This window comes from Leptidea sinapis, chromosome 34, assembly GCF_905404315.1.
Source record: "Leptidea sinapis chromosome 34, ilLepSina1.1, whole genome shotgun sequence".
NCBI classification, from domain to species: Eukaryota; Metazoa; Arthropoda; class Insecta; order Lepidoptera; family Pieridae; genus Leptidea; species Leptidea sinapis.
Window position 1 is genome coordinate 1,585,882 of NC_066298.1, and position 27,368 is coordinate 1,613,249.

General features: G+C 35.9%; 1 protein-coding gene across 1 annotated transcript in view; it reads right to left on the reverse strand.

Annotated features, from left to right (window-relative positions):
- Positions 1-2,764: 2,764 nt before the first annotated feature.
- The window catches only part of LOC126974870 (guanine nucleotide-binding protein subunit alpha homolog), a 43,377-nt gene continuing 18,773 nt past the window's right edge, over positions 2,765-27,368 (reverse strand). The window contains exons 2-3 of the mRNA XM_050822564.1: positions 21,805-22,073; positions 2,765-8,989 (exon numbers count right to left, since the gene is read on the reverse strand). Of these exons, the coding sequence (XP_050678521.1) occupies positions 8,632-8,989; positions 21,805-22,073 (627 nt within the window). The 3' untranslated portion in view covers positions 2,765-8,631. The remainder of the gene's footprint in view (positions 8,990-21,804; positions 22,074-27,368) is intronic.

Consider the following 27,368-nt stretch of genomic DNA (forward strand, 5'->3'; position numbering starts at 1 on the left):
CAAAGCCAAACTGGCTTCAAAGAAACTGGGCGTCATAAATAGAGCACGGCAATACTTCAAGCCGGCCCACATTCTAGCGCTCTACAAAGCGCAGATCCGGCCTCACATGGAGTATTGCTGTCATCTCTGGTCTGGCGCACCCCAGTATCAGCTCGATCCATTTGACCGCGTGCAACGCAGAGCAGCTCGAATTGTCGGGAACCCAGTACTCTGTGAACGGCTGGATCATTTGGCGTTGCGTAGAGACGTCGCTTCATTGTGTGTTTTCTACCGCATCTATCACGGGGAGTGTTCCGAAGAGCTGTTCAACCTGATTCCTGCCGCCGAATTCAACCTTCGCACGACACGCCACAAGTTAGGATTTCATCCCCACCATCTGGATGTGTGGCGGTCCTCCACAGTGCGGTTTTCAAGGAGCTTTCTTCCTCGTACCACGAAGCTGTGGAATGAGCTTCCGTGTGCGGTGTTTCCGGGACGATACGACATGGGTACCTTCAAGAAAAGCGCGTACACCTTCCTTAAAGGCCGGCAACGCTCTTGTGATTCCTCTGGTGTTGCAGGAGAGTGTGGGCGGCGGTGATCACTTAACACCAGGTGACCCGTACGCTCGTTTGTCCTCCTATTCCATAAAAAAAAAAAAAAAAAGTGAGGAAGCTGGAGGTCCACTTGCATAAACTCTCGGGAAGCCCAAATTATGAAAATTTTGAGAGAAGGGCCATGTGCCGTGCACGATCAAAGGCCTTTCACATTTCATGCCACATTCACAAATAATGTGTCTTACATACTTATTTATTTTATTAACCCTCGCCCTTTTTTATTTTCATGGATTTTGAAACTAAATGCAGAATGTACAATCCGCACTTTAGCGCAAAACAAAGCTGCACCTCGTAACTCAAAAGCCATACAGCCTCAAACTCGTGACCAGTTCTCTTACGGCCGTTCCCAATATTCAGTCTATTTCTGTCCCAATAATCTTTTCGACGGTAACTCACCTTATCCGTACACGCTGTCTGTCAATGGGAAGACGTATAGCTTACCAGCGATAGAAGTTTGTATGGAAATTGGAATTCACGCGCCCCAATATGAGGCGATAACCATAACTTATTGGGTATATTGGGACAGCTTCAGATTATTGACAGCTAATTACTGACAGGAAAAGGTAGTAATTTCTATCTGTAGATAGTATATATATATATATGACAATAAAACAAAACATACTCATGCAGGATATTTTATTACACTGTACAATAAATATTGGGCTGTATACAAAAAATAGAGAAACTCCAAAATATATTGTCAACACTAGCAATACATTTGCACGTAAACAACACCTACATAGATAAATACTTTAAATTCGCAACGCAAATCAGATGTAAACAAAGATGTTAACACCTGCATTCTTTTATTATTGATTGCTCTGATTCTTCACAAAATAATCACTGTAAAATAAATAGATCAATTATATAATAAATATTTAAAAAAAAATATTAAAATAACCTTATATCATAAAGAATAATTCAATATTATCCACGCCATTATATTACTCTTACACATTACATATTGTTTGATCTATTTTATCAGATATTCAAATAAGTGAGACTGCTTCAAGTCGGTCTAAACTCATAACCACTTAAATTAATACAAAAGCCATCTGTTACACAATTATTATACCTACTGATGACAACTATTTCAGATTCATTCATCAAATCGGAACTAAGTTCTATGCTGTTTTGAGCAAAGGCTTCGTATAAACGCTTCATATTTTCGATTGGCTCTACATAATCGACCAATCACAGAGCACTAACCATTATTATTCACGAAATCAAAAACATATTTGGAATTATAACGAATACATTTCATCAACAATAATTATTATGCTATTAGATTTCTGCTCAATTAAAACTGATTATTTATTGCTAAATTAAGCTGTCTGTGAGCATTTTACGCAAAATTCAAGTTTTTTATAATCAACAACAACTGGTACGTTGACTTAAGTTTGATAATTTTTTTTTTGGAATCTTACTTGGTGAGATTAATTTAGAAAATATATTAATGGGATTTGTAAGGTTCTCCAAAATGTATTAATAAATAAAAAGTATCACAAAATTTTACATTTTTTGTAATCATGTACATGTATATAATTTAAAAGAATTATAAAGTTGACGGCACGTAACTTGGCAAGATTTAAAAAAAAATGAAGAATGTTTGCTCGCATGTAAACAGACAGACAAGAAAATCAATTTATTTCCCTATCTTCAGATACCCTGGCTGCCTTACGTGCCTTGACGTGTTCAGAATTCCAATCAAATGCTCACAGAACATAATCCCACCGGTGTCCGACAAGCCATCATACAATGGCACATTAAATGCAAGATTATCACTTCGAACCATCCCCACCCACACACAGATCCCATTGGGCCGCAAAACTGTTATAAAAAGAGGTATTTACATAATAGCCTCGAATAAACAATCTATATAAATTTACACAATAAATAGAAACACTATAATACATCCTCAGAATATTGTACCCAATCTAAAACTAAATAAATATACTAAAGCTTATTAAACTTAAACACTAAATGAGTATAATTATTATGATCATAAGTGTACATCGCTAAAGGTGACCTTTATAGGCCGACCGTTTATCTGAGTCCTTGCCTGCAGGGTACAGGGGCGCGGGGGTATGACGACAAAGGGGACTGAGACAGGTGCGGGCGGCGGGCGAATTTTTGTAATCGCTCATTTCGCTAAGCGCCCCCGCCGCCCGCACCTGTCTCAGTCCCCTTTGTCGACATACCCCCGTGCCCCTGGACCCCGCAGGCGAGGACTCAGATAAACGGTCGGCCTATAGCTTTTTACCTCCAACTGTTGCAGCAGTGATTTTGTTGATTGGTTTTGAATTGTTTAATAAATATTTAAGAAAAAAAGGCCCACAGATCACTGTATCAATAACCTAACTCAGCGTTTCCCAAATATTCTATTATATATTATAAGCGGTGAGATCACCGTTTTTTACTATGTGTATAACCTTTTTACTATTAATAATCGTGTAGGTATTATTGAATTTTTTTTATGATTTAAATTCTTTAGGCGCGTTATGAATAAATTGAGAGTGATATTTTAAGATGCGCGCGCATCACTATAATACAAAAGTAACAGGTTGAAGTTGGTTCCAATACATTTTCAGACGTTTGCGACATTCGTTATTTTTTTTTTTTTTGGTTTCTTCGTCCATTATTAGGATAGGCAAAGGGTTCAAGCCCGTTCAGCCGTATTCGTTATTTAATAATTAATTGTCAAAGCCATCGTTGCAAGATTTTTACAATATTGTTCTTTCTACAAATGTAGAATAGCATGAGGAATAAATAATTTTAATCATTTTTGGTTTGTTAGGCCAAAGAAGTATAACTTCTTGCGTGCATACATAAGTACACACACACTTTTTATTTACATAATGGAACCTAGCTTGGGTTTAAAAGTATTAAGTGCGTCGGGAAGGGGCAAGGTGAAAATTAACGCGACATGGCAGAATAATGTTTGGGAAACACTGACCGAACTGATGTTACACTGTTGTGACCGCTTCGAACGAGGAGAATCAAAAAACTAAAATATCGAAATATTCAAGACTTTGATTTGTATGAAACCATTTCTATTTTCCAATGGACGGAATTTATTTGATGATGATGATGAGAATAAATGACATATTTCAATAACGTTTGAGCATTTAAGAAGGGGGAAAACTAAATAGTTGCTGTGTTATTAATAAACGCGAAGTAAAATTATTACAAATTTGAATCTTTTTGTCTTTATCTTACCTTTATCACTACAGAATTACATGACACGGAGAAGTAATTTTAAACTTAAGAGTTACTTGTTATTGCGTTTATTATTGTGTAAATGAAACCTTTATTGTAGAGTAAATAGATTTTAAAAAATCATCATTCTCCTATTTTAAATATTGCCATAGCATTAATTGTTGATATAAAAATAGAGAGATAGCGTTCCACAATAATTCTGAGCTGTCTCATTAAAATGATCTTAAACAAAACTCCTTTTCATTAATCAATAAGGGTGTGTATCCATAGACTTACAATATACTAACGTATAGACAAACAAACCTTGCGAGAGAGCAGAATATCTCTAACGGAGATTCGGAGAGCAAGATAGAAAAGGAAATCGAATCTAATCTAACAACAGTAGTTACTGTAACCTATTTTGAGTGACAAGTCGTAAACAGTCAGCCATGCTTGGCAATTTAGCTCCTTAGTATTTTAAATATTTAACTAGCTAACGCACACATAGACAGATCAAAGTCACGAAATATCGGGCTGTAAGGTAGTCTCTACGCCAGTATACACTAAGTCTACCATGTGTCCAATGTTAACTACGGATGCCTAAAAACCTCTTCATTCAACTCTATATTTACTTATTATGACATTACCTAATCGAAATCTATAATTTTGTGAAACGAATCATTCGTTAGTAGCGAATCTACAAACATTAAATGTATCAAAATACTACATCTAATAGCTCGACCCTATATATGAGGCACACGCATTCTACGTAGTAACTTCGTAACATTCTTCTCGCTCGAACCACTTAGGAGCCGAGTAAAAACTACTTCAATCTATTTCTGTTTTCAAAACATCCTTATAAATAATAATATTGACAGAACCTCATACAAATATCTTGCCCTAAAGGGGCCATCCATAAATTACACGTCATAGTCACACGTTAAGAGTCGGGAAAGCTTAGAATACGCAAGCCCAATATGGAATCCTTTCGACTCGATCCACGAAAAAAGAGTAGAGACTGTTCAAAAAAAGTTCTTACGCACATTATATTATCGTGTAAAAGGAAACCGAGCTCACTACAATGGTTTGTTGCTTCCATATAACTTTCTTCAGCTATGTCAGCACCGCACTATAAGAGACTGTGTAATATTAAAGAAGATATGTACTGGTGAGCTGACATCTTCTGAGCTCCTCAGTCTCGTAGGCTTTCACGTCCCGGCCAGGTTTCTCCGCTCATGCCGTACTTTTAAACTATCGCCCCCCAAAAACAAAAATTGGGTTTCTCGCGCCATTACATAGGTCTGTAAATCGCACAAAAATTGTTGTCTTGACATCGACATATTTTCGTGCTCCCCTGCTGGGTTCAGACACGGTATAGAATTAAAATCGTTGTTATCGAAGTTTAATTTAATTTGATTTGTTTACAAAAAATCACGAATATCGTGTGACGTACCTATTTTATGGATGGCCCCAAACTGTATAAACATAAATAAGTACATATAAACATCCATAACTCAAAATGGATTCAAAATGGCGTCGGCGCCCCTCTTGTTCACACACCATCTCGTGAAAACGAGACAAAGGATGAGTAAACAATTAAAAGTCAACATATATAAGGGAGTCGGAAAGTTTGTATGTACCGTTACCTCATAATAATTGTTATACAACTAAAGATAGTTGTGCAAAAAATCAATTGCCGTATAGGTTCTTATTTTCGTATTAAACCTGTAAAAGTATCGTTTAAATGTAACATCACTAAAAATATTGAGAGGATGTTTAAAATATTCACAAAAATAAATCAAAGTATGTTTCGTCTCGGCTCTGCTATAAGAAAAGAGTAATAAACCCGTATTCACGAACAATACTACGAATTTTTAAAGTAAAGGCATACTTGCAACGCATAACACAAGAAAAATTAAAGAAAAAACACTTCAGACATTATAATAATTAGGCTCTCATTGATACATTACTTTTATTACCCGCCAACAAAGGCTGAATGACATCTGTCAACTAATTGAGGATCAGTTTAAACACTGACCAATCATGGCGCAGTATTCAAATTCAATTCTTAAATCAAAATCTTGTCATTATATGCAATATATTTAGTAGACAGGCATTTGTGAATACGGGTGTTAAAGTGCTCTCGCTGTTTACAGCCTACGCATAACTACCGTTTTACTCCCACTACAGGATATATAAGTCTTCTATATAGTTCATTAAATTGTGCAATAAAGCCATGCTATGTTCAGTACACACGAGTACATCAATCTTATTTAATATTTGCGCACATGTATTGTATACGAAATGTTAAACACGATTTTAATAATGACCAGCAAGTTAGGGGTCATCCATAAAATACGTCACACGTCTTAAGTCGACTAAGCGTGACATTGTGTGACATGGGGAGGGGTCACAAATTTTGTGACAACATATTTTAGTATATTATTTACATTACAACATTAAATTTTGAAATGCATACCTAATAAAATAGTCTGTCTGAAAGAATATGAAGGTTAATGTGTTTTGTTGACAAATTTTTAAATATCGTTCTTATCTAAGTTCTGCTGTTTTATGATTTTAACTGAATTTAGATGGAAATAAACCTAACTTAAGAACAGTTTTATTTAAAAAAAATATCAAATATGCATCCCACCAGGTAAGTGTGACACACTTGTGACAAAGACGAAGGAGGGGTCAATAATCATTTAATTCGTGTGACGTAATTTATTGTTGGCCCTTATTGCTGTTCCGTTAACTGCTTCTTCTGATGTTACATAACACCTTATGATAATTATTATCCCTTGGAAATCTAGATGTGCTCATTATGGATTATTTATACATACATGTTGTGCAAACAAAATAAAAAACGAACAAGTACATGTGTTACCTATATAATAACTACTAATATGTACTACAGGTACACTCTATGACAATCCAAATTCATATTATGACTGTTAACATCAATAACAATACCATTTATAAAAAAAAAGAGTGGTTTGATTTTTTCATTCAATTTGTATTTTGCTTCTGTGAAATGTGAGAGTGCTGAAAAAAACTTGCAAGACAAGATTACATTGATGTTTTGAACTGTACACAATTGTCAGTCTTAATCCATATCTACCGCGGTACAGACGTCTCGATCATGAATTGTTTAAACTGCTTGTAAACTATTATTTTGTATGCTGTACTTAAACCAATCATACGTTTAATTATTCGAAAAGAAGAGAATAGTAATAGTGGTCTACTTACTTTACTTGGCCCTGGGGGTAACTTTAGCCCAAAACTAAAAACGATATATTTACTGCCCTTTCTCCAAATATCAACACATGTTAGCGACATACTTTTCAGACTATTAAAGTTAGCAAACTGTGCTACTAACATAAAAATTTATGCAAGATATATCGCTTCCAATTTTGGACTAAAATAAGACTCCTATCGCCAAAAATAAACACTCTTACAGTACCTAAATAATTAGGTATTGATACAATATGAATTGTATTAAGAGCTTTAAATTGTACCTATAAATTAATATAAACTTCTATTCTACTAACGATAAAATCTTACTAGTTGGCACGTATTTATCATAATTTTGAGGGTACTCCAAAAAATTTGATAGAAATTTGTATAAAAATACAAAATACAAAAGCTATAAATGCCCATTTCCAAAGAACTGTTGAAGTATATTTTTTTCAAAATCAGTTAGTATTTAAAAAAAAATCTTGCACTGCCCAAGCTCCAAATGAATCTTGTACAAAGCGTATAGAATCGTAAATTTATCCAAAAGTGAACAGTAACGACATTTATCAAGTGCAAAATCTACATATTTGGTCATACAATATAATATACTGATATACAAAGTTTATCGTAAGAATAAGTGATATAAGTAAGTACTTATTATTATAAGTATACGTTTACAAATATCGATTAAGCAACATAAAATACACGTCAAGACAATCAATTAGTTATTTGAAAGTTATAAGCACAATATGTTGTGATAAGTAAAAATGGTCAACTTCATATAGCCTTTAGACAATAATTTAAAATGGCGGAACTTGCAACCGGTTATTTCACAAATGTTACAGTAAAATATGAAATATATAATATGATACATTATAACTGAACAATAATTTTAAAACATTTCTTTTAAAAAACTGTAAATTGAAAATATTTTAAATGTAATAATTGTGAAAATACTTAATATAGACCTAAACGCGGCGGCCATGTTGTCAGTTGTGCGTGACGTCACATTATATCAAATATCTACTCTTCATCTTTTCTTAGTACCGTATAGAAGAGCATTTTCTTGTTTGCTGTAATGTGACGTCATCAATCAAAATGTCATGTGACTGACTGTTTGCGCGCAACATTTTAAATTGATGTGATGATATTAATAATTGTAAATTTTAAGACACTTTTTGAAAAACAGTCAAGCAACCAATTACAGCAGTACAGTTAACAAAAAAGTTATTACAACTTTCACTTCCACTTCGTATCTCGAATGGTCTAAAATCGTCGTTTATTCATTACTGATTTTTGTTGCACGCTGTGCTACACCCATAGGGTGTGAGAGAGAATGATTGATTTATGGCGCCATTTTCTCTTTTGTCTCAGGTTATATTATCCTTCATTACATACCTAAAAGACTGTCGCATTTAACTTGTATTTTATGTCGACGAATTGAGGCCATTTAAAGGCGCATTAACAAATCACATATCTTTGTCTTTTATGCTACTTATTATGCAGATTATACAACAGATTATATTATATAACTATTCACCCGCCATCACTCAATCTTGAACTATCACATTTGAGTCAATTATATTTTAGATCGTCTACGTCACTGCAGCATCAATGATTCTAAATTACGATTAAAGATAGTGTCTTTGACGGAATTAAACACGACCTCGATATTGTGCGTGTCGATGGCCGTTGTAAAGTGATGGTAGAGCGTTGTCTTTGGTTCTCTGCGAACGTTCGCGAACATGTTAAGGATGTACATTTGGACGTCGCGAAGGTTGTGGGGATCGCCCACGAAGTGTGGAAAGTACCAGCGGATATCAGTCTCCTTGCTTGCGACCTTCCTCGCCAGCAAGTCCGATTTGTTGAGGAACAGGATAATAGAGATGCCTTTGAAGTTGATGTTGTTCACTATCGTGTCGAATATGTTGAGCGCTTCTTCGAGGCGATTCGTTTTCCTGAAACCAATACAGTGTGAAGATTATAATCAAATAGAATAATAATTCAAATCTATTAAAAAAAATATTCATGTATTGATATAGTAGTAGTCCAGTCAGTGTTGCAAATCTGCATTATATCTAATTTATTTTCTAGTAGCTGTTGCCCGCGACGTCATCCGTTTGGACCATATAATTAATAAAAATACTATGTCTGCATCTATATGTTGTCCCAACCTCTTGTTAACATTAATGCAAAATTATAATTTACTCTATGTGTCGGTAGTTTTGTGTTTTTCTCGGACATGATACACACGGACAAACAGACAAAAATTCTATGAACTACTTCGGTATTGTTTGTAAAAAACACAGCAATGTTCTTTAAAAAATAATATTTCAGATATACCTTACATAGTAAAAACTGTTAATTTATGATTATTATTCTCTTTATTACAATTTAATCTTATTTTCTACATTTATATACATATATAACATATTTATAAAAAACAATATTACAAATATAAATATAAAAAATAGAGTCCCGCCGGCGTTAGTTCACGACAATTCCGCCGGTGGCCCAAAACAGCTGCTTTCTGTAACTGACCCTTTATCCAGTTATTAAATGAGCCTCTTGAGATGATGGTCGAGGCTCTTTGCTATAAGACCGTTAACAGAAACGACTATTGGGACAATTATTGATGAATAAACATCCCACATGTCAGTAACCTCGTGTGCTAAGTCTAGGTACTTCGACAATTTGTCTATTTCAGCTTTCACAAGGTTATCATCACACAGAACGGTGATATCAACAATAAATGCCCGACGCTCTAACCGATCCACCAACACAATATCAAGCTTATTAGCAATGATAGTTCTGTCCGTGATGATAGATCGGTCCCAGTAGAGCTTGGCACGGCTGTTTTCCAGAACTGGCTCCGGAGTATACTTATAGGGGGACTTCAAAATGCACAAGATTGTATCGAAGAGCAAGTTGCTGATGGATAATCCTGGCTAGTTGGTTATTATTATTATTATTACTAAAGTATCTGTTTGCCATAAATTTTGTGATATAATTTAATTATTTAATATCAACAAAGTTAACAACTTTTTTAATAATTAAAAAAAAGATGTAAATCTTTACTCTTTATAGTACATAACATATTGTCCCAAGAATTGGTTACAAATTCATCGACGTCATAGGACAATGAATACTAAGGAAGTGGCAGTAACCTATTCACTGTACCAGTTACTGTTAATTGACCATTTCAAAAGGTTAAGACTTAACTGGAAAGGACGCTTTATATAGGTTGATAGAGACAGTATCTCGTATCGAGTCGAACATTATTCGAATGAATTCCCCTTTGGGGCATCCATAAAGAACGTGAGACGATTTTGGCAATTACCCTCCCTGTCCTCTTGATGGGATGTCGTGAGATTGAGCTCAACCATCTTCCCCATCCCTAATCTCACATTTAGAGCTTTTTCCAAATGCGTATTTTTAATTTAAACTTGTTCATGACGCATGATTGCACATATATATCTTATATATAAAATTCTCGTGTCACAATGTTCGTTCCCGTACTCCTCCGAAACGGCTTGACCGATTCTCATGAAATTTTGTGAGCATATTGAGTAGGTCTGAGAATCGGCCAACATCTATTTATCATAGCCCTAAATGTTAAGGGTGGTCCACACGAAAAAATTTTTTTAATATTTTTGAAATTTTTTTTAAATTTGTTTGATTATGAGTCAGCATTAAAAAATACGTACAACTTCAAATTTTCACCCATCTCCGATCAACAGATACTTTTGTATCGCGATTTTAATATAGGCAATACAACGTTTGCTGGGTCAGCTAGTATATATATATATGCAATCATGCGTATATATATTATATAATTTTGCATGCATATATATATATTATATAATCTAAAAAACTTATTAAATTATTAAAACTTATGTGAGACATTATAAACTTTTCGGTACCAACTACGACAAACCGTGATTAAAGCCGTTGTGAATAACGAGGATTGTAAGCATATAAACTGTTTTCCACACAAGAATTTTGAAAATATTGGCTTTGTTACATAGATGGCGGGCCGGCAGCCGTGAACTCATATCGCTCAAGGTCGCTGGCAGTTAGTGTCGCCTTAATTAGAAAAATACCACCCGATGTATTTTTCTTTTCTTCACTTTTGGAAGCATAATTTTGTTATTTGGAGTAATAATAACCAAACGTTTAGGTTTAATCTGAATATACCGAGGACAGTTTATGATTTTTAAGTTACAACATTTGATTTGAAAAAATTTATATAACATTTTAATTACATTATTATAACATACACTACACTTAATATTTTTTTGAGGATATAATAAATTTATTTAGAACAAACGGTTATATCTAGAGTGAATTTTCGGTATTCAGAGTCAATACAGGCCTTAAGGAACTAAAAGGAACTGCAGAAAAAAAATAATTTCAATAACTTTCCGTTGACCCTGCTCCTAGCATGAGGCCGTATGGCCTGGATGGAGAGTATTGTCCATCACAAAAATAACAAGAATAAGAAAAATAAAACTTGAAAAACAAAATTTTATGAACGATACGGGACTCGAACCCACGACCTCCGGCGTTCCGTGCCGGTGCTCTAACCAACTGAGCTAACCGTTCCGAGTACCGCCTCGTTATAAAATTCTGTTTGCTTTGTTCAACTCTCAGGTTGTGGCTTCATTTTTTTTCAAATTTTATTTGTGTATTAATCCTGGAAGTGAGGGTGATCACTTTAAAAACATAACATATTGTTTAGAATGAGAAAAGTTGTTCACTCTCCTTTTAAAAATACCTACACCTGTATAATACAATTCAATTAAAAAACATCGATAATTAATATTATTTGGATTTTGATATTATTTAGTACTACTTAAAAATACCACACCTTTCAACGTAAGGAAAATATGTTATAAAAATCTATATCTTCTACCTAGTTTATATACAGTAGCCCGCGGCTGCAGACCTCATTGGTTGCCCAATGTATTATACACCACACCCTATTATAGTAATGATTTTGAGTTTGCGACGCATAGTGCGATCAGTTGAAATAGGTCTTTGGAACCCGCGTGATCGACGCACAAGTGCTTGCATCATATTGTGTTTGTACCATTGAGGGAAATTAGAAAGTTTATTTATTGTGTTCCTTATAAAAGAAGTCATGCACACTACACGACTAATAGATTATATAATTTAGTTGTTAAAGACCAAATCAATTTGTAATCGATTAAAGAGATGCCCGCTCACGTTGACCCCCAATTAAATGCACTTTGAAATCATCGGGCGTGAAAATCTAATAATTGTCTCATTAAGACCACTCTGGGGAGCATCAAAATGGAATATATCTACTACTATTTTATGTATTACTAGGTATCCTTTAGGATATTATTAGGGCCCTCCCATATAGAAAACACAGGTGCAGCGTCAGATACAGCCGGAAACCTAAGGCAGTGGGGAATATGCATGACTCGGTGATGGATGATTATTTCTTCCCTATGGTATGGAGACGATGGGTCGTTAGGGCTCATCAGCACAAAACTCATGACAGAGTTGTGCGGGCGCCTTACCGATTTGACAGGTGACCCAAGGTCTGGTATGTTGCCACTTATGTCTCAACAGAGGTTTGTTTTAAAGAAAATAAGAGACGAAACGAGCAGGACGTTCAGCTGATGTAACATCAGCAATGCAGTGCTCCTCAGGATTCTCGATAAATCCAAAAATTCTGAGCGGCACTAAAATTGCGCTCGTCACCTTGAGACATAAGATGTTAAGTCTCATTTGCCCAGTAATTTCACTAGCTACAGCGCCCTTAAGACCGAAACACAGTAATTACACATTACTGCTTCGCGGCAGAAATAGTCGCCGTTGTGGTACCCATAATCTAGCCGGCATTCTGTGCAAAAGGAGTCTCCCACTGGTAAAAAATAACTTGGCTTGGCTTTACCAAGAGGTAGCGTTGCTAAATGATATTTACTATTTGTAATAAGGAATTGTTAGCTTTTTAAAGTTTTTTTTTTGTTATTACGATACTCCGATAATATTGTGAATGGAAAAAAATAAATTTTCATCGGGCTAAATAATCCTCAGATAAAAAAAAACCATAATAGTTTCATGTCCATGGTAGTAGGTACCATAATTATAAGTTACATCATATCAAAATGGTAATAATTTAAACTTATAGCTGTGTTGGCCATAGAGGTCAAGCAGGCATACGGAGAATAGTTTATTCAATTTCAATACACTCTGAATAATTAGGCCAATCGAACAAACTGGAAACGTATCGAATGCCTTCGCATGCATGAACTGTTCTAGCTATTTTACTATCTTGTGTGTTCAAGGTGCTTTAAGGTTTTGAAACTAGTCTGACCTCATCGCACATTTATATTTCTAAATCTGTAATTTTTTTTTAATATAAAAGGGGATAAACGGGCAAGGGGCTCACGTGATGGGAGGTGCTGAGGCAACTATGGTACAGGGGCATGCATATCACATAGGCAATTAGGCAGTGCCTACCTCGCAATCAACATGAATAAATATAGTGTTCAAATTAATTTAGTTTAATTTGGTTCCGTTATTTTATAGACTAAAATTAAACAACCTAAAAAAAATTATCCTTACGCTAGATACTAAATACCTAAGTTAAGCAGTTAGATATACAGTGCCTATCTATACTAATATTATAAAGCTGCAGTGTTTGTTTGTTTGTTTGAACGCGCTAATCTCTGGTACTGCTGGTCCGATTTGAATGATTCTTTCAGTGTTGGGTAGTCCATTTATCGAGGAAGGCTATAGGCTTGTATGTTTTTTTTTTTCAAAATTAGGGATCCGTAATAAAATTGCTATTTTGTAACACAGGGTGTAAAATCGAAAACCTATTTTTGCGTGCGCTGCAAATCTATTGACAATAGAACAAAATGATGTACAGGCTATAATATAGGCAATATTTTATTACTTATAAAACTATCGCGTGAATTATACTTCATATGGCAAAACAACTTTTGCCGGGTCAGCTAGTCTTTCTATAAAACTAATGCACGTCCCTGCTATGGACATCCAAGAAATCTGGGGTAAAAGATGCGTTGCCAGTTTTAGGGTAGGGCGTATGCTCTAAGCTTGAAGACTCGTAAGTCGTTTAGGTTCGGGAAAACTACAGCTGATTACTGTTAGGCAAGAAGCTTCTCGCAAATTGCGGGGTTGTAGAATGCCAGACGTCAACGTGCTGCGGGTGGAATTTTCGACAGTACATCTACAGACTACGATATGTTGTGATCCTTTACTGACCAACGGGCATTCAATAACCCGCGCTTGCTCATTTCATCTGATTGGCTGAATTATTTTTGAATTTCGAATACAGAGAAGGGCATTAGGAGTCTATATAACGTAAGTACTATTACTCCACTCCGGCAGTTCGACTTTTTTATTATTACAAGTAGCGAGATCAGCAAATGAAACGCCTTACTCTACAATGCCGCTTAAAATTCATAAATAAAATCGAACAACAACGCGATTTTGATCGTTACATTGAGATATAAGATGTCGAGTCTCAATAGTCCTGTTATATCCCTTTATAACCCAAACACAAAGTTCTTGCACATTAGCGCTTGGCAGAAACATTTGACGCGCTGTGGGACCTATTAAGTCTCCATCCAGTGAAGTGACGTTGCAATCGCAGTGTATAAAGTCTTTATTTTGACCGTGTTCACACATAGGTTTCTCTTATGCAACCGGAAACCGTATATGTACGGTACATTGAAAATATTTTTCGAAATTCCTCTCGTCCACATTGCCCGATTAGTCACGCAGCGAGTTGCCCGCGGGTGTCGTAACCGAATGTGCCCACATTAATCAGACACCTCAAACGCCTCTATTCGACGTCAGGCGGTTATCACTGAGTAAACATTCACTAAAATATTTTATTACCATGTTTACGATATCGCAAAGGGATAGGCCCTATTGGATACTTTTGGAGCCAGCAGTTTTATACGACGCTATTAAGAGAAATATAAATTTTTATTAGGCTATATCTATCTGTTTGGCTCTCTCTCTACAATTAGGTATTAATTGCATTAAGATGTTTATATACTATTTAAAAAAAATCTCGCGGAATTGTTTTCTTAAAATGTAGACTAGTCCATTTTGATAACATTTAATAATTTCCACAAGATAGCCATATATTTACATACATTTTCTGAGTTGTATATGAAGATGCGATACAGAAGCTGAACTGTACGCGTATTAACATGCGCACATAGACTTATGTATGCGGAAAAAGTTTCACTGCGAAAAACCGACTTAATGATATTCGAAACTGCCCCATTAGACATAGCCTGGAATACCCCATGTGCCATTACAGCGGCACCGTCCTGTGCTCCTGTGATATGAATGTGATATCTGAGTATTTGATCCCTACTAGACGTTGATTGGTTATAATAATGGTGTAGTATGGTACTGCCCAGGATAAACACTACATTTAGATTTAGTAGACCCGTTGTCGCAAATCGCTTTCTATCACTCGCAATAAGTAACGAGTCCCCAAAGCTCCACACAGTTACTTAATTACGATACTTCATCACGGCAAAATTGTCGGAGGTGTTAATGAAAGATTGCGAAGGCGGACAGCGATTCATTACAACGATGAATGTTCATGTATATTGATTGCAGTAGCGCACCCGGCTTCACTGCAGATACTTATTAGCAATTCATAAGTCTCGCTATTATTCATATGAAATTCGATAAACTGCCTGGATACCGTCAGGAAAAAGTTTCCAGATGCAATATATGACACTGTGTCACCTTAAGGGTTGGCAATGCTAATTTCAAACGTGTCATTCGATTATGTAATGGTAGATTACAATTTCACATCATATTAATGCAGTATTCGATCGAGTTTCTCTGTGCCAATGTAGTTTTTGAATGAGAAAAATTTATATGCTATTGCTACAACCCTAAACATATTACCAACTAGCTCCTGCCCACGACTTCGTTAGCATACAATTTGTATGGCTCTCACTTGGGAACACTACTGTCTCCCCTGCGAAAATTTTGGGTAAAAATTTAATACCCAGACCAGCAATATGTGCAGGACCGTCAAATTCAATTTTGTACCGATACAAGCTACTTGACCATCTCTCAAAACATTATTTTTTACTAAAATCATTCAAGTCTTATCTACTCTACAATAATGCTGCATATATATTGAAGAGAGACCCACCGTTTCGTTTTCCTATCATATATTATTTTATTTCATATAAGCGTCACTTAATTTTAAGTATCAGTAAGAAAAATAAAGACTTTATTCGAGGTATTTACAGGATTTTCTAAATCTAGTTTAAATTATACTATGTACTAATAATTTAATACCTAAACGTCCGTTTCTTTTGAATAGACAAAGGCCCTGTCCTTTGATATTCTCAACCATAAGTTAACTTCAAAAATCAATGGAAAGAAGATTGCTGATCGTCAAATTCAAAAATCAGGGGGAAAAATTCCAACGTCATATACACTTCAAAAGAATACATGCAGGTGGAAAGAAAACAAGTGGGAAACACATCAAAGGAACCGAGAAATGGATCAAAACTGAAAAGCAGTAAGGCTATGAAAAATAGAGAGATAGACATATAATATATTTCAAGTTGACTCTCAGTGATGGTAGATGCAACATTTTACACACTACTTCTTACTACATACAATTATTTAGGAGCAACACAAGCGCAAAGCAGCCATTAAGTGATCACTAAAATCAATGACATACTTGTAAAAAGACGTAAACGTGATATTGTGGCTATAAATCTGCGGAGGTTGCCCCTAAAATGTAACGAAACTATTACTTTGTACAAAATGTCGTGCGATTGTGGTGAGCCCAGATTTCACGACAGCAAAATGTCAACTCAAGACGCAGAGAACTGAAATGGGTTCATCGCATGCAATGGCGCAATGCAGACCAATTCCAATTTCAGGGCGAACACGATTTATGGTTAGTTTCTATATAGAAGCGTATATTTAAGATATAGATTTTTTGGTCCCGTTTTTCGTCGATACTTGAGTTTCAATAATAATCCAAATACTATTTGGATAGTTGATTACATTGATGGAACTTTTCTGAATTTGTCTGAATTGAACTAAATACCAGAAGTAAATGTGATATTTGAGAAAGTGGAACGGCATGTGTGCTTTAAGACAATGTTAACACACTTTTCTCCTTGGTCGTCAAACTGTCACTCTCCGAGTCGGGTTCTCAATTCAACATAATATGTAACCTGAACTGAATAAATGTTTTACATTGCTGCTTATTGACCAAGAATATTTTAAACAACTGGAGTTAATGTCGCAATGTATAGATATATCAGTCAAAACTTATTACGGTGTAATTTGTGGCATGTTCCATAATTCGGCCATGTTTTCATACGACGTGATTTCCTTGCGCAAGATCCAGAGCCAAACAAGCGACCGTAACCAGAAACAATGACCAAAGTTAACCTTTAAACAAGTCCGGCTGATAAGGGATTACGTTGAGTTGCTCAATCCAGAGATATGAATTAATTGATAGCAAACGTACTGTGCATTCTCGACAACAGTAACAATTATTACTCAATTTCGAAGCAAATTAATACGCAATTATTGTTTCAACGAATAAGTTATCAACTTGACCAGTTCTTTACTGTTTTATGATTTTTGTTTCTAAGTTTAACTCAAGTGTAACTTATGTATTTGTTTTAATTTATTTAAATGAAATACTTTTAAGGTTTACCACTGGGAGGCTCTTTTACACAGGATGCCGGCTAGTTTATGGGTACCACAACGGCGCCTATTTCTACCTGTGTCTAAGTGTAAGCATTACTGTGTTTCGGTCTGAAGGGCGCCGTAGCTAGTGAAATTACTGGGCAAATGATACTTAACATCTAATGTCTAAAAGTGACGAGCGCAATTGTAGTGCCGCTCAGAATTTTAGGGTTTTTCAAGAATCCTGACTGGCAAGATGTAATGGGCAAGACGTATAAATTTCCACCAGCTTAACGTCCTGCTCGATAACAACCATACTTCTCCACCATAGAAGATATATAGAGAATAGACAACAATTCTCGAGACACCGACAGTACATATCCTCATTACAATCAAATAAATATTACAATTAAAATTTATGGAAGAGTGACATCTACTGGTGACTTAAGAAAGTACACAATACAACACGTTATATTATTATTGATCGTGAAATCGATGTTAAATTTATTCAACATCTTAAATGCATGAAAAATCGACACATTGATTGCAATTTGCGGTATTATAGGTCAATCTATTTTCCGCGTCTATAAAAGATTTTGATATTTTTCAGTACTCAGTGACAAGTCTGAAAAAAAACATACCGCACATTTCTGTTCATAAATATGTTACTTGATATTCATGCAATTATAAATTATCTTCTCTTCAATGCAATCATCTTCTTTTTATTACTTCTACACAAAACCGCGAAACACAAACAACTTAAATTTTTTGACCTCAAAAGCTAGCGGTGTCGGACTAAAGCTCAACTCGACTAGTTTGATCTTCATGCCTACCTTGCTGAAAAACAAATGCACGCCCGTGCATTATTATAAAAGGCTACAAACATTTTCATTTCCTATAATTAGACATAGTTCCTTAAAAACGTTTCAAACCATTAACATTTTAAGGAATTCATGTTTAAAGTCTAATAAATATTAGTGTATTCCATACATGTGGGTTGGGCTACTAAGTCATGATGTCATTTAAATAGTTACAGTAGGGCTGCCATTTTTTTTTCAGTCTGTTAATATGAATCGCGTGACCAGTTTTGTGTTCTTATATTGTATTATACCACGATTGTGGTTTTTTCTGGAATCACGTCCAATTCCTAAACTGATTACAAAAGCAAATCCCATAATCGATCGATCTCCTACCAAAGCCCATGTCCCAAGAAATTAAACGAAATTATTAATGTATGCAACTCATGTCGGAACCTTCAACTAACTAATATTATTTAAAACCCCTTATACAAACAAGAGTTAATTATTTATCACAGCAAAAATTTTATTCGTACAAAACTATCGGAATTTAAATAAATAAACAAATTGTGTGAATATTTTAATTCGACCAGTACCGAGCCTGCCGCCGGAAGTCTTGATATAGATCCAACATCCGCCATTAACATAGTTGCAGAGATATACATTATTTACAAAGCAAAATGCGCTAAGATACCATTGACGTGTTAAGCAAATAAATATATTATCACACTATCGCGGTCACATATAGCCGAGGCAGCGGAAGGACTTTTGTTTATTACGGGAAGAATGATAGCGATTTCGTTGAGCATAGAACTTACTGGGCAAATGAGACTCAACATCTTATGTCTCAAGGTGACGAGCACAATTGTAGTGCCGCTCAGAACTTTTGGGTTTATCAAGAATCCTGAGCGGTTCTGCATTGTAATGGGTAGGGTGTTTCAATTACCATCAGCTGAACGTCCTGCTCGTCTCATCCGTTATTTTCATAAAAAAAATAGTATAAAACAAAGTCATTTGAAAGAGAGAGGAGACTTTGGGAGAGTCGCAATTAGTAAAGATTTGCTGATTTAATTGGCATCAAAATATAATTCTGTTAAGCGATTATTAACCCATTTTTAACTGGAATTTATTATTAAACATTGTATTTGGAGTCTAAATATATATGGCAACACCAATCCAATTATACTCCATTATAATTGACTGGCAATCAATTTTGATATATTGCTGCAGTTTTGCGAAAACAAGTTTCACTACATTTAGGTATAAAATTAAAAAAAGAAAGTTTAACATTGAAACTATATTGGTTCCACATTATTGGAGTAATAGTGGTTTGGAACTAATATCTTATATCTTTAAAAAAGAAATTCTTGTATATATAATCTTAATCTCGGAAACGGCTCCAACAATTTTCATAAAATTTAGTATACAGGGGATTTCGGAGGCGATAAATCGATTTAGCTAAGTTTCAATTTAAGAAAAAATGTAGTTTTATCCGTCTTTTAGTGAGAAACAGTTACAATAACATTAGAATACAAAGGTAAATTTCGCCACTATTTACAAGACTACAATAGCTCAGATGGGACATCCGGTGATCCGGAAAGCAGAAAACCCCGGATTCGAATACAGATGTCCAATTAGTCCTTTTTTTGTTCAAGTTTTGTACATTCTTAAAAATCCGAGCAAGGCTCGGTCGTCCGGATACTGGTTTTATAATTTGCTTCAAGAGCGTGAAATAATTTTTTTCTTTTGTCCCTAAAATTAAGAAACGTGCCTGAAAAAGTTAATGGGCACAAATATATATTTATTTTTTATGAAAATAAGAGACGAGACGAGCAAGACGTTCAGCTTATGGTAATTCATACGCCCTACCCATTGCAATGCAGTGTCGCTCAGGGTTCTTGAAAAACCCAAAAGTTCTGAGCGGCACTACAATTGTGCTCGTCACCTTGAGACAGAAGATGTTAAGTCTCATTTGCCCAGTAATTTCACTTGCCACGGCGCCCTTCAGACCGAAACACTCTGCTTCACGGCAGAAATAGATTCCGTTGTGGTACCCACATCTAGCCGGCTTCCTGTGCAAAGGAGCCTCCCACTGGTAGATAATTCGCGCTCGACCGGTTTTTATGTATTCCACGCAAGCTATAACACTCCGTAGGCTAATACGTCCAGCAATAACGACGCAATATTACATTAATTACTATCACATAACTCTTTCAACGCCATAAAAGTCGTATAAACGCGCCGTTTCGTTTTTAGTACCGACTTAAATCTAATAATATTACACGTACATACAAAATAGGTTATATCCTAATTATTTCCCATATTGGTCGAGATATGCGTCAGGCCGCATCGTTTAGTTAAAATCTATCAAGTCGTTCTCAATACAAATTACGCAATACACACGCACTAGGTACATATTATTTGCAATTGTAAAATACTGAATTTAAATAGATTTGGTTGTTGTCTTACCAGTGGAAGGCTCTTCTGCACAGGATGCTGACTAGATTATGGGTACCACAACGGCGCTTATTGCTGCCATGAAGCAGTTATGTGTAAAAAATACTGTGTTTCGGTCTGAAGGGCGCCGTTGCTAGTGAAATTACTGGGCAAATGAGACTTAACATCTTATGTCTCAAGGTGACGAGTGCAATTTTAGTGCCGCTAAGAATTTTTGGAGTTTTCAAGAATCCTGAGCGGCACTGCATTGTAATTGGCAAGGCGTTTCAATCACCATCAACTGATCTTCCTCCCTTTTTTCATAAAAAAATGTATCTGGATTATATTACGTACAAAAATTATACGGCTGAGCTGGCCAGTTCAAGAGTACCAAGAAGATGTTTGTGAAAGGGTAGATGTAAGAATGGTCACGGTGGAGCGGAAGTAGCTAGTGAATTACGCCAGGACACCTGCACCTGCAGGTAGGAAGAGATTATTCACCTCCAGGTGGAGGTGATTTCACCTGAGACAGGAGTGATGACGAGTTGGTAGAATAGTTAAACATTCCACCAGACTTTAATGATTATGAGAAAAAACGAGCGTACGGATGACCTTATGTTAAGTGATCACCCCCGCTTTTACTCTCTTGGACCACCAGAGGAATCACAAGAGCGTTGCCGGAATTTGACATAGCGAGCTTTTTTTGAAAATACCCACGTGTCGTATAATCCTGGAACCTAGCACAAGGAAGCTCATTCCATTGTTGGTTGTGTTCACACCGCACTGTTCTATATTTACGCACACCTTTATCATTTTAATACTACTATGTGACGGCTTACCTATCTTCCGACAACACTTGATCGAACTCCGACGAGGAGACCAGAAACAGTATCGAGGTGACCGACTCGAAGCACTGCGTCCACTTCTGGCGCTGCGTCCGCTGGCCTCCGACGTCGACGAACACGAAGGGCACATTGTTGATGTCGATCGTGCACTCCGTGATGCCTTTGGTGGCCTTCCGGCAGTGCAGGATGTCTTGGTGCGAGGGGATATAGTCGGTCCGCGCTATGCGCTCCAGCTCACCGAAGAAGTAACTGACGGAATCGCTCTGTAATGAAAAACAATCAAATTTAACTTTCAGCTGAACTGATTAACAATAACTGGTTGTGTCAATATCGAAAACTTTCGTATAAGCCACGTGATGACCGAAATATCCCCAAAAAATAAATATAATAATACTAAAATAATATTTAATTTCGCTCCCCAATTACTAATAGTAAAATATTATCGTCAAGAGGTACTCTATTCGAATGGGTGGTTTTGATGTTCAATAAGTGATTTGGAATAAAAACATTTGAATATGATAGAGACTTAGCATCTTACGTGTCAGGCTGAGATCTATAGAGTGTACTTAGAGTTTGCTCAGACTTTACTAACGTAAAACTTAGCTGATTGTGATAAAACGTGAACCTGCTTTTTGCATTAGTCTGTCTTAGCTTAAGCTCAGCATAATTACATCATCAAATGACTATAAAAACGAAATTAAGGAGTACGCTAAGCTTACAATCAGCTTTGTTTTACATAAGTTAAGTCTTAGCAAAGTCTAAGTACGCTCTATAGATCTCAACTTAAAAAGTGATAACTGCAATTACGAGGCCGCTTTGAATTTTTGTTTTTTTTTTAAGAATCCTGAGCGGCACTGCATCTTAAGGGCACGGCGTATCCCTAACCATTAGATGAACGTATTGCTTGTCTTGTCGCTTTTTCTCATAAAAAAATAAATCTGCTAGAGCACCTAATTCATTTTCACGACCACGCAGAACCCATTACGTATTCAATTTAAGAATTGGCAAAGTAAAAACAAACTACACATTCCGCTCTATACGATTTGCCAACTGAGCCATAAAATCACAATCAATTAATGCCCCATCCACATTAAGTAGATCCCAAATGAAGTTGTAACATAAATCAATGTACTAGTAGTAATCACGCCAAAGTGCAAATGTAAGCGGCACGAACAAAATTTATTAGCAAATACATAAAACCGTAATACGTTACGCCGTCTCGAGCGTAAACAGGATCTCGCTCGACAAATTGTGAATACATTTGCAAGTGTGAAGTAACAGAGCTAAATGCCAGGCGGTCTACAGCATGTTAAACATGTACGGTTGGCGATTGACGACGATCTGTATAGCCCAGTGGTTAGCGATCCTACCTACTAAGCTAGAGGTCCCGGGTTCGAATCCCAGTAGGTGCAAGCATTTATTTTCCGATAGTTTCCGAGTCATGGATGTTTCAATGTATTTATGTGTATTTATGTATGTTTAAGTAAGTATATTGTATTAAATATATCATTGTCTTGTAACCCATAACACAGGCTATATATGCTTAACTTGGGGCAAGATAATTTGTGTAAAAAGTGTGTAAATATTATATTATTGATGCACGCGACGTAAAGTTATTTTAAGTGTAAAACTTTTTCGGTCTTACAAATAAACTTAATATAAAGTTATAACTAACTACACAAATAAAATTTGAAAAAAAAAATTATGAACGATGCGGGAATCGAACCCACGAATTTTCAAATTTTATTTGTGTATTAATCCTAGAAGTGAGGGTTATCACTTCAAAAACATAACATATTGTTTAGATTTACAAGAAGCGACATCTCAAGTCAATTTCCTAATATGCAAATATTGGGGTTGAGCAGGTTATCAACTGTAAAGTAGATCCTGTCAATGAAGCCACAACCTGAGACTTGAACAAAGCAAACAAGGTTTTATAACGAGGCGTTACTCAAACGGTTAGCTCAGTTGTTTAGAGCACCGGCACGGAACGCCGGAGGTCGTCGGTTCGAGTCCCGCATCGTTCATAAAATTTTGTATTTCAAATTTAATTTGTGTATTAATCCTAGAAGTGAGGGTTATCACTTTAAAAACATAACATATAATAACTAACTAGCTGATGCCCCGCGAATTCGTCCGCGTACACTGAGTCACAGGACCGTGTACGTAGTAGCTCGACTCTACAATTAAATTTCTTAAATAAAAAAACATAACATGTGCTGTTGCGACACTTTGTGTAAATAATTATGTGTTCTACAAAGTCGTAGTACATTATTTTATTCTATCATCAATACTTTTCGCAGCGCACGCGATGTAAAGAATATCTTAGGTATTTTCTTTACACCTCTGGTAACATTATTGGAGTTTTAGTAAGGATTCCTAATTATTTTGAAATAAATAGCTATGAATATAGCCTATATCACCCGGGGGTAGTGTAGCTTCCCAACTGTGAAAAATTTTTTAAATCGGTTCATTAGTTTCGGAGCCTATTCAATGCAAACAAACAATCAAATCTTTCCTCTTTTTAATAATGATTGAGAATAGCCCAAGAATATGCAAAATTTTGACTATATCGCTGACAACACTGTCAATACAATGTTATTCTAAAGTTTTCCGAATGTCAGGCAGCCTTGAAAATTGACGCGGGAAACTTTAGACGTCCGAATAAACCAATGATAAGCAAAATGTGTATTTGTAAACATTTTGTATATTCTTGGTTTGTACTCAAGTATAAATTTATAACAAGATTGTAAGGCCGTGGGTCTTTATGTTACCTTTGTCAGTACAGAATTACATGACAGGGAGAAGTAATTTTAAACTTGGTGTAACTTACACTGCGTTTATTAAAAGAACGCTTCGGTTTGCGATTGGTTCCATTTCAAGCTGTATAACTCATTATTTTTCCAAATTCGCTTATTGTGGGTGTGTCATTTATTGACATGCTGATAATGCCTACGAAATAGAATTTTTAAGCGATTAAATTGAAAGATACCGAACAGATGTATTTACCATTACCCTGTCCATTACAATGCAGCGCTGCCCAGAATTCTTGATTGAACCTAACATTATATACGTCACTTCTATATAAATAAAATGATAGAGGTTTTCATTTATGCGCGCACCTCAGAAAAGCTACTGAATAGATTTCAATTCAGTCTTTCAAAATTCATACATTTCCATTCCGTTATCTAAAAATAATTATTGAAGATATCTTCATTTAATATTAAGATTTAAGAAACATCGATTTTATAAGCACCTTGTGCTGAGCCAGTGTGTACGCGGACGAAGTCGCGGGTATCAGCTAGTTAAGACATAAAATTTTGAGTTTCATTAGCCCAATAAGTTCATTGGCTACGGCGCCCTTCAAACTAAAACACAATAACCATCACATTACTGTACTTATTATAAAACTATTTTAAATTATTGCATTGCTTCTATGTTTTTTATGAAAATAAGGGAAGAGACGAGCAGGACGGCTGATAATAATTGATACGTCCTGCCCATTACAATGCAGTGCCGCTCAGGATTATTGAAAAACCCCAAAAATTCTGAGCGGCACTACAACTGCGCTCGTCAGCTTGTGACATAAGATGTTAAGTCTCATTTGCCCAGTAATTTCACTAGCTACGGCGCCCTTCAAACAGAAACATAGTAATGCTTACACATTAGTGCTCCACGGCAGAAATACGCGCCGTTAATAACCCATAATCTAGCCGAAAACCGGTGCAAAGGAGCCTCCGACTGGTGGTTTATATACAAAATAATGCTGACAGCGTTTACTGTTTTACGTATGTTCTTGTTGTCCGTTACAATTACCACCCTGTCAACAATATCCCTGGCAAAAGCCACCAAATGCTGCAACAAGCCGTATCATTGGTACTAGAATAGACAAAGGCTTCAGCAATCACAAGCAACTCGCAAACCGCGCCATTTATAAAATACTAGCTGACCCAGCAAACGATGTATTGCCATATAAAGTAATAAGAAAAAAAAACAATATTTAAAAATTTTCGGGTATATGAGAAATAGATGACGACTGTAAATTAAAACTTAAGATTTATCCATCTACATAAAAATAATCTGATAGATTGTTAACAACAGCTGTAGTTCATCTACCAACTAAATAGTTAGCTAAAAGTAAGTTTATTTCTTACCTCCTGAGAAAGAAAGATATAAAGATTCTACAGTTAGAATCTTAGAATAACAATGTTTTTCATTTTAAACAATTCTTTCAATTTGATTTCTGAACAACGGGGGACACATCAAAGAAAAAACATTATTATTATTTATTGACCTTTTAAACCTTCTCTGGACTTCCACAAATAATTCAAGACCAAAATTAGCCAAATCGGTCCAGCCGTTCTCGAGTTTTAGCGAGACTAACGAACAGCAATTCATTTTTATATATATAGATTTATAAACATAATATTGTATCGCTACAGAAACTCAAGGGCTACTGCTTTGGAGACCTTTATTGACATTTTGATAAAATGCAAAATTACTCTTTCACCTTTAATGTTCACGATGTCATAGTTGCTGTAGTTTATTTTGTCGTTTCCTTTATCCGATGAATGCGATTACGATGGAATTTATTATTTATTTATTTGGTTTCAGGTCCACTAGTTAATTCAATAAAACTTATAAAAAAGGAACAGGAGTGTACAACTAATACTAAATGTATATAGTTAATCACAAAGTGCATTGATACTATGACAGTAAACGTCCCTAGCTCTTGGTATTGGTAAGAGGCTCCTGTTTCCGCAATTAGACCGCTTAGTTGGGTTGGCCAGTCATTCCAACCAGCCCAGCTCCTTCCAAAAGTCCAGAACACCCCAGACTTCCTGGAGCGACCTTGTATTTACTAAGGTTTTTGCCCGTTGGTTGGCAACCCCAGCACATTCCAGGATTACAATCCCTAGCCATTACTAGTATACTTAGTATGACTACAATATACAAGGTATATTCTTTAAATGACGCGAGTGTTACACATTTAAATAAAATACTTTTTATAGGATTAAAAGGCGTGTAATTGTAAACCTGAGTATCAGCTCCTGCAAAGCTCACAAAATGACGGGTTAAGACTTAAGTTTTTTCAATACAAAAGGCGACGCACACTTCGTTGATCTGTAGTATACTACAGATCAACGAAGTGTGCGTCGCCAGGAAGAAAGAAGAATTATTATTACAGCTAACGAGAAAACACAATGCGGAACTCTTCGGACATATATCTCGTAAAGGGGGTCATAATCTTGAACAGCTGATGGTGACAGGCGAGGTGGATGGCAAACGTCCCAGAGGATGCAGTCCCACGAAATGGTTGGACCAAATACGATCTTCTCTGAACATCAACTTCCACAGGCTAAGTATCGCAGAAGATGGAGGGAAATCGTACGGGGGAAACTGATGCAGCGGGGGAGTCACGACCCTCAGTAATGAGGAAAGCAACGCAAGGAGGACGTTTTCGTACGTATCATATCATAGCGATAAAATGATCAATAAGGTGTATATTATGCGAGTCTCATCTTTATATCCGTCGCAGGATAGTCGAGTTTACATGA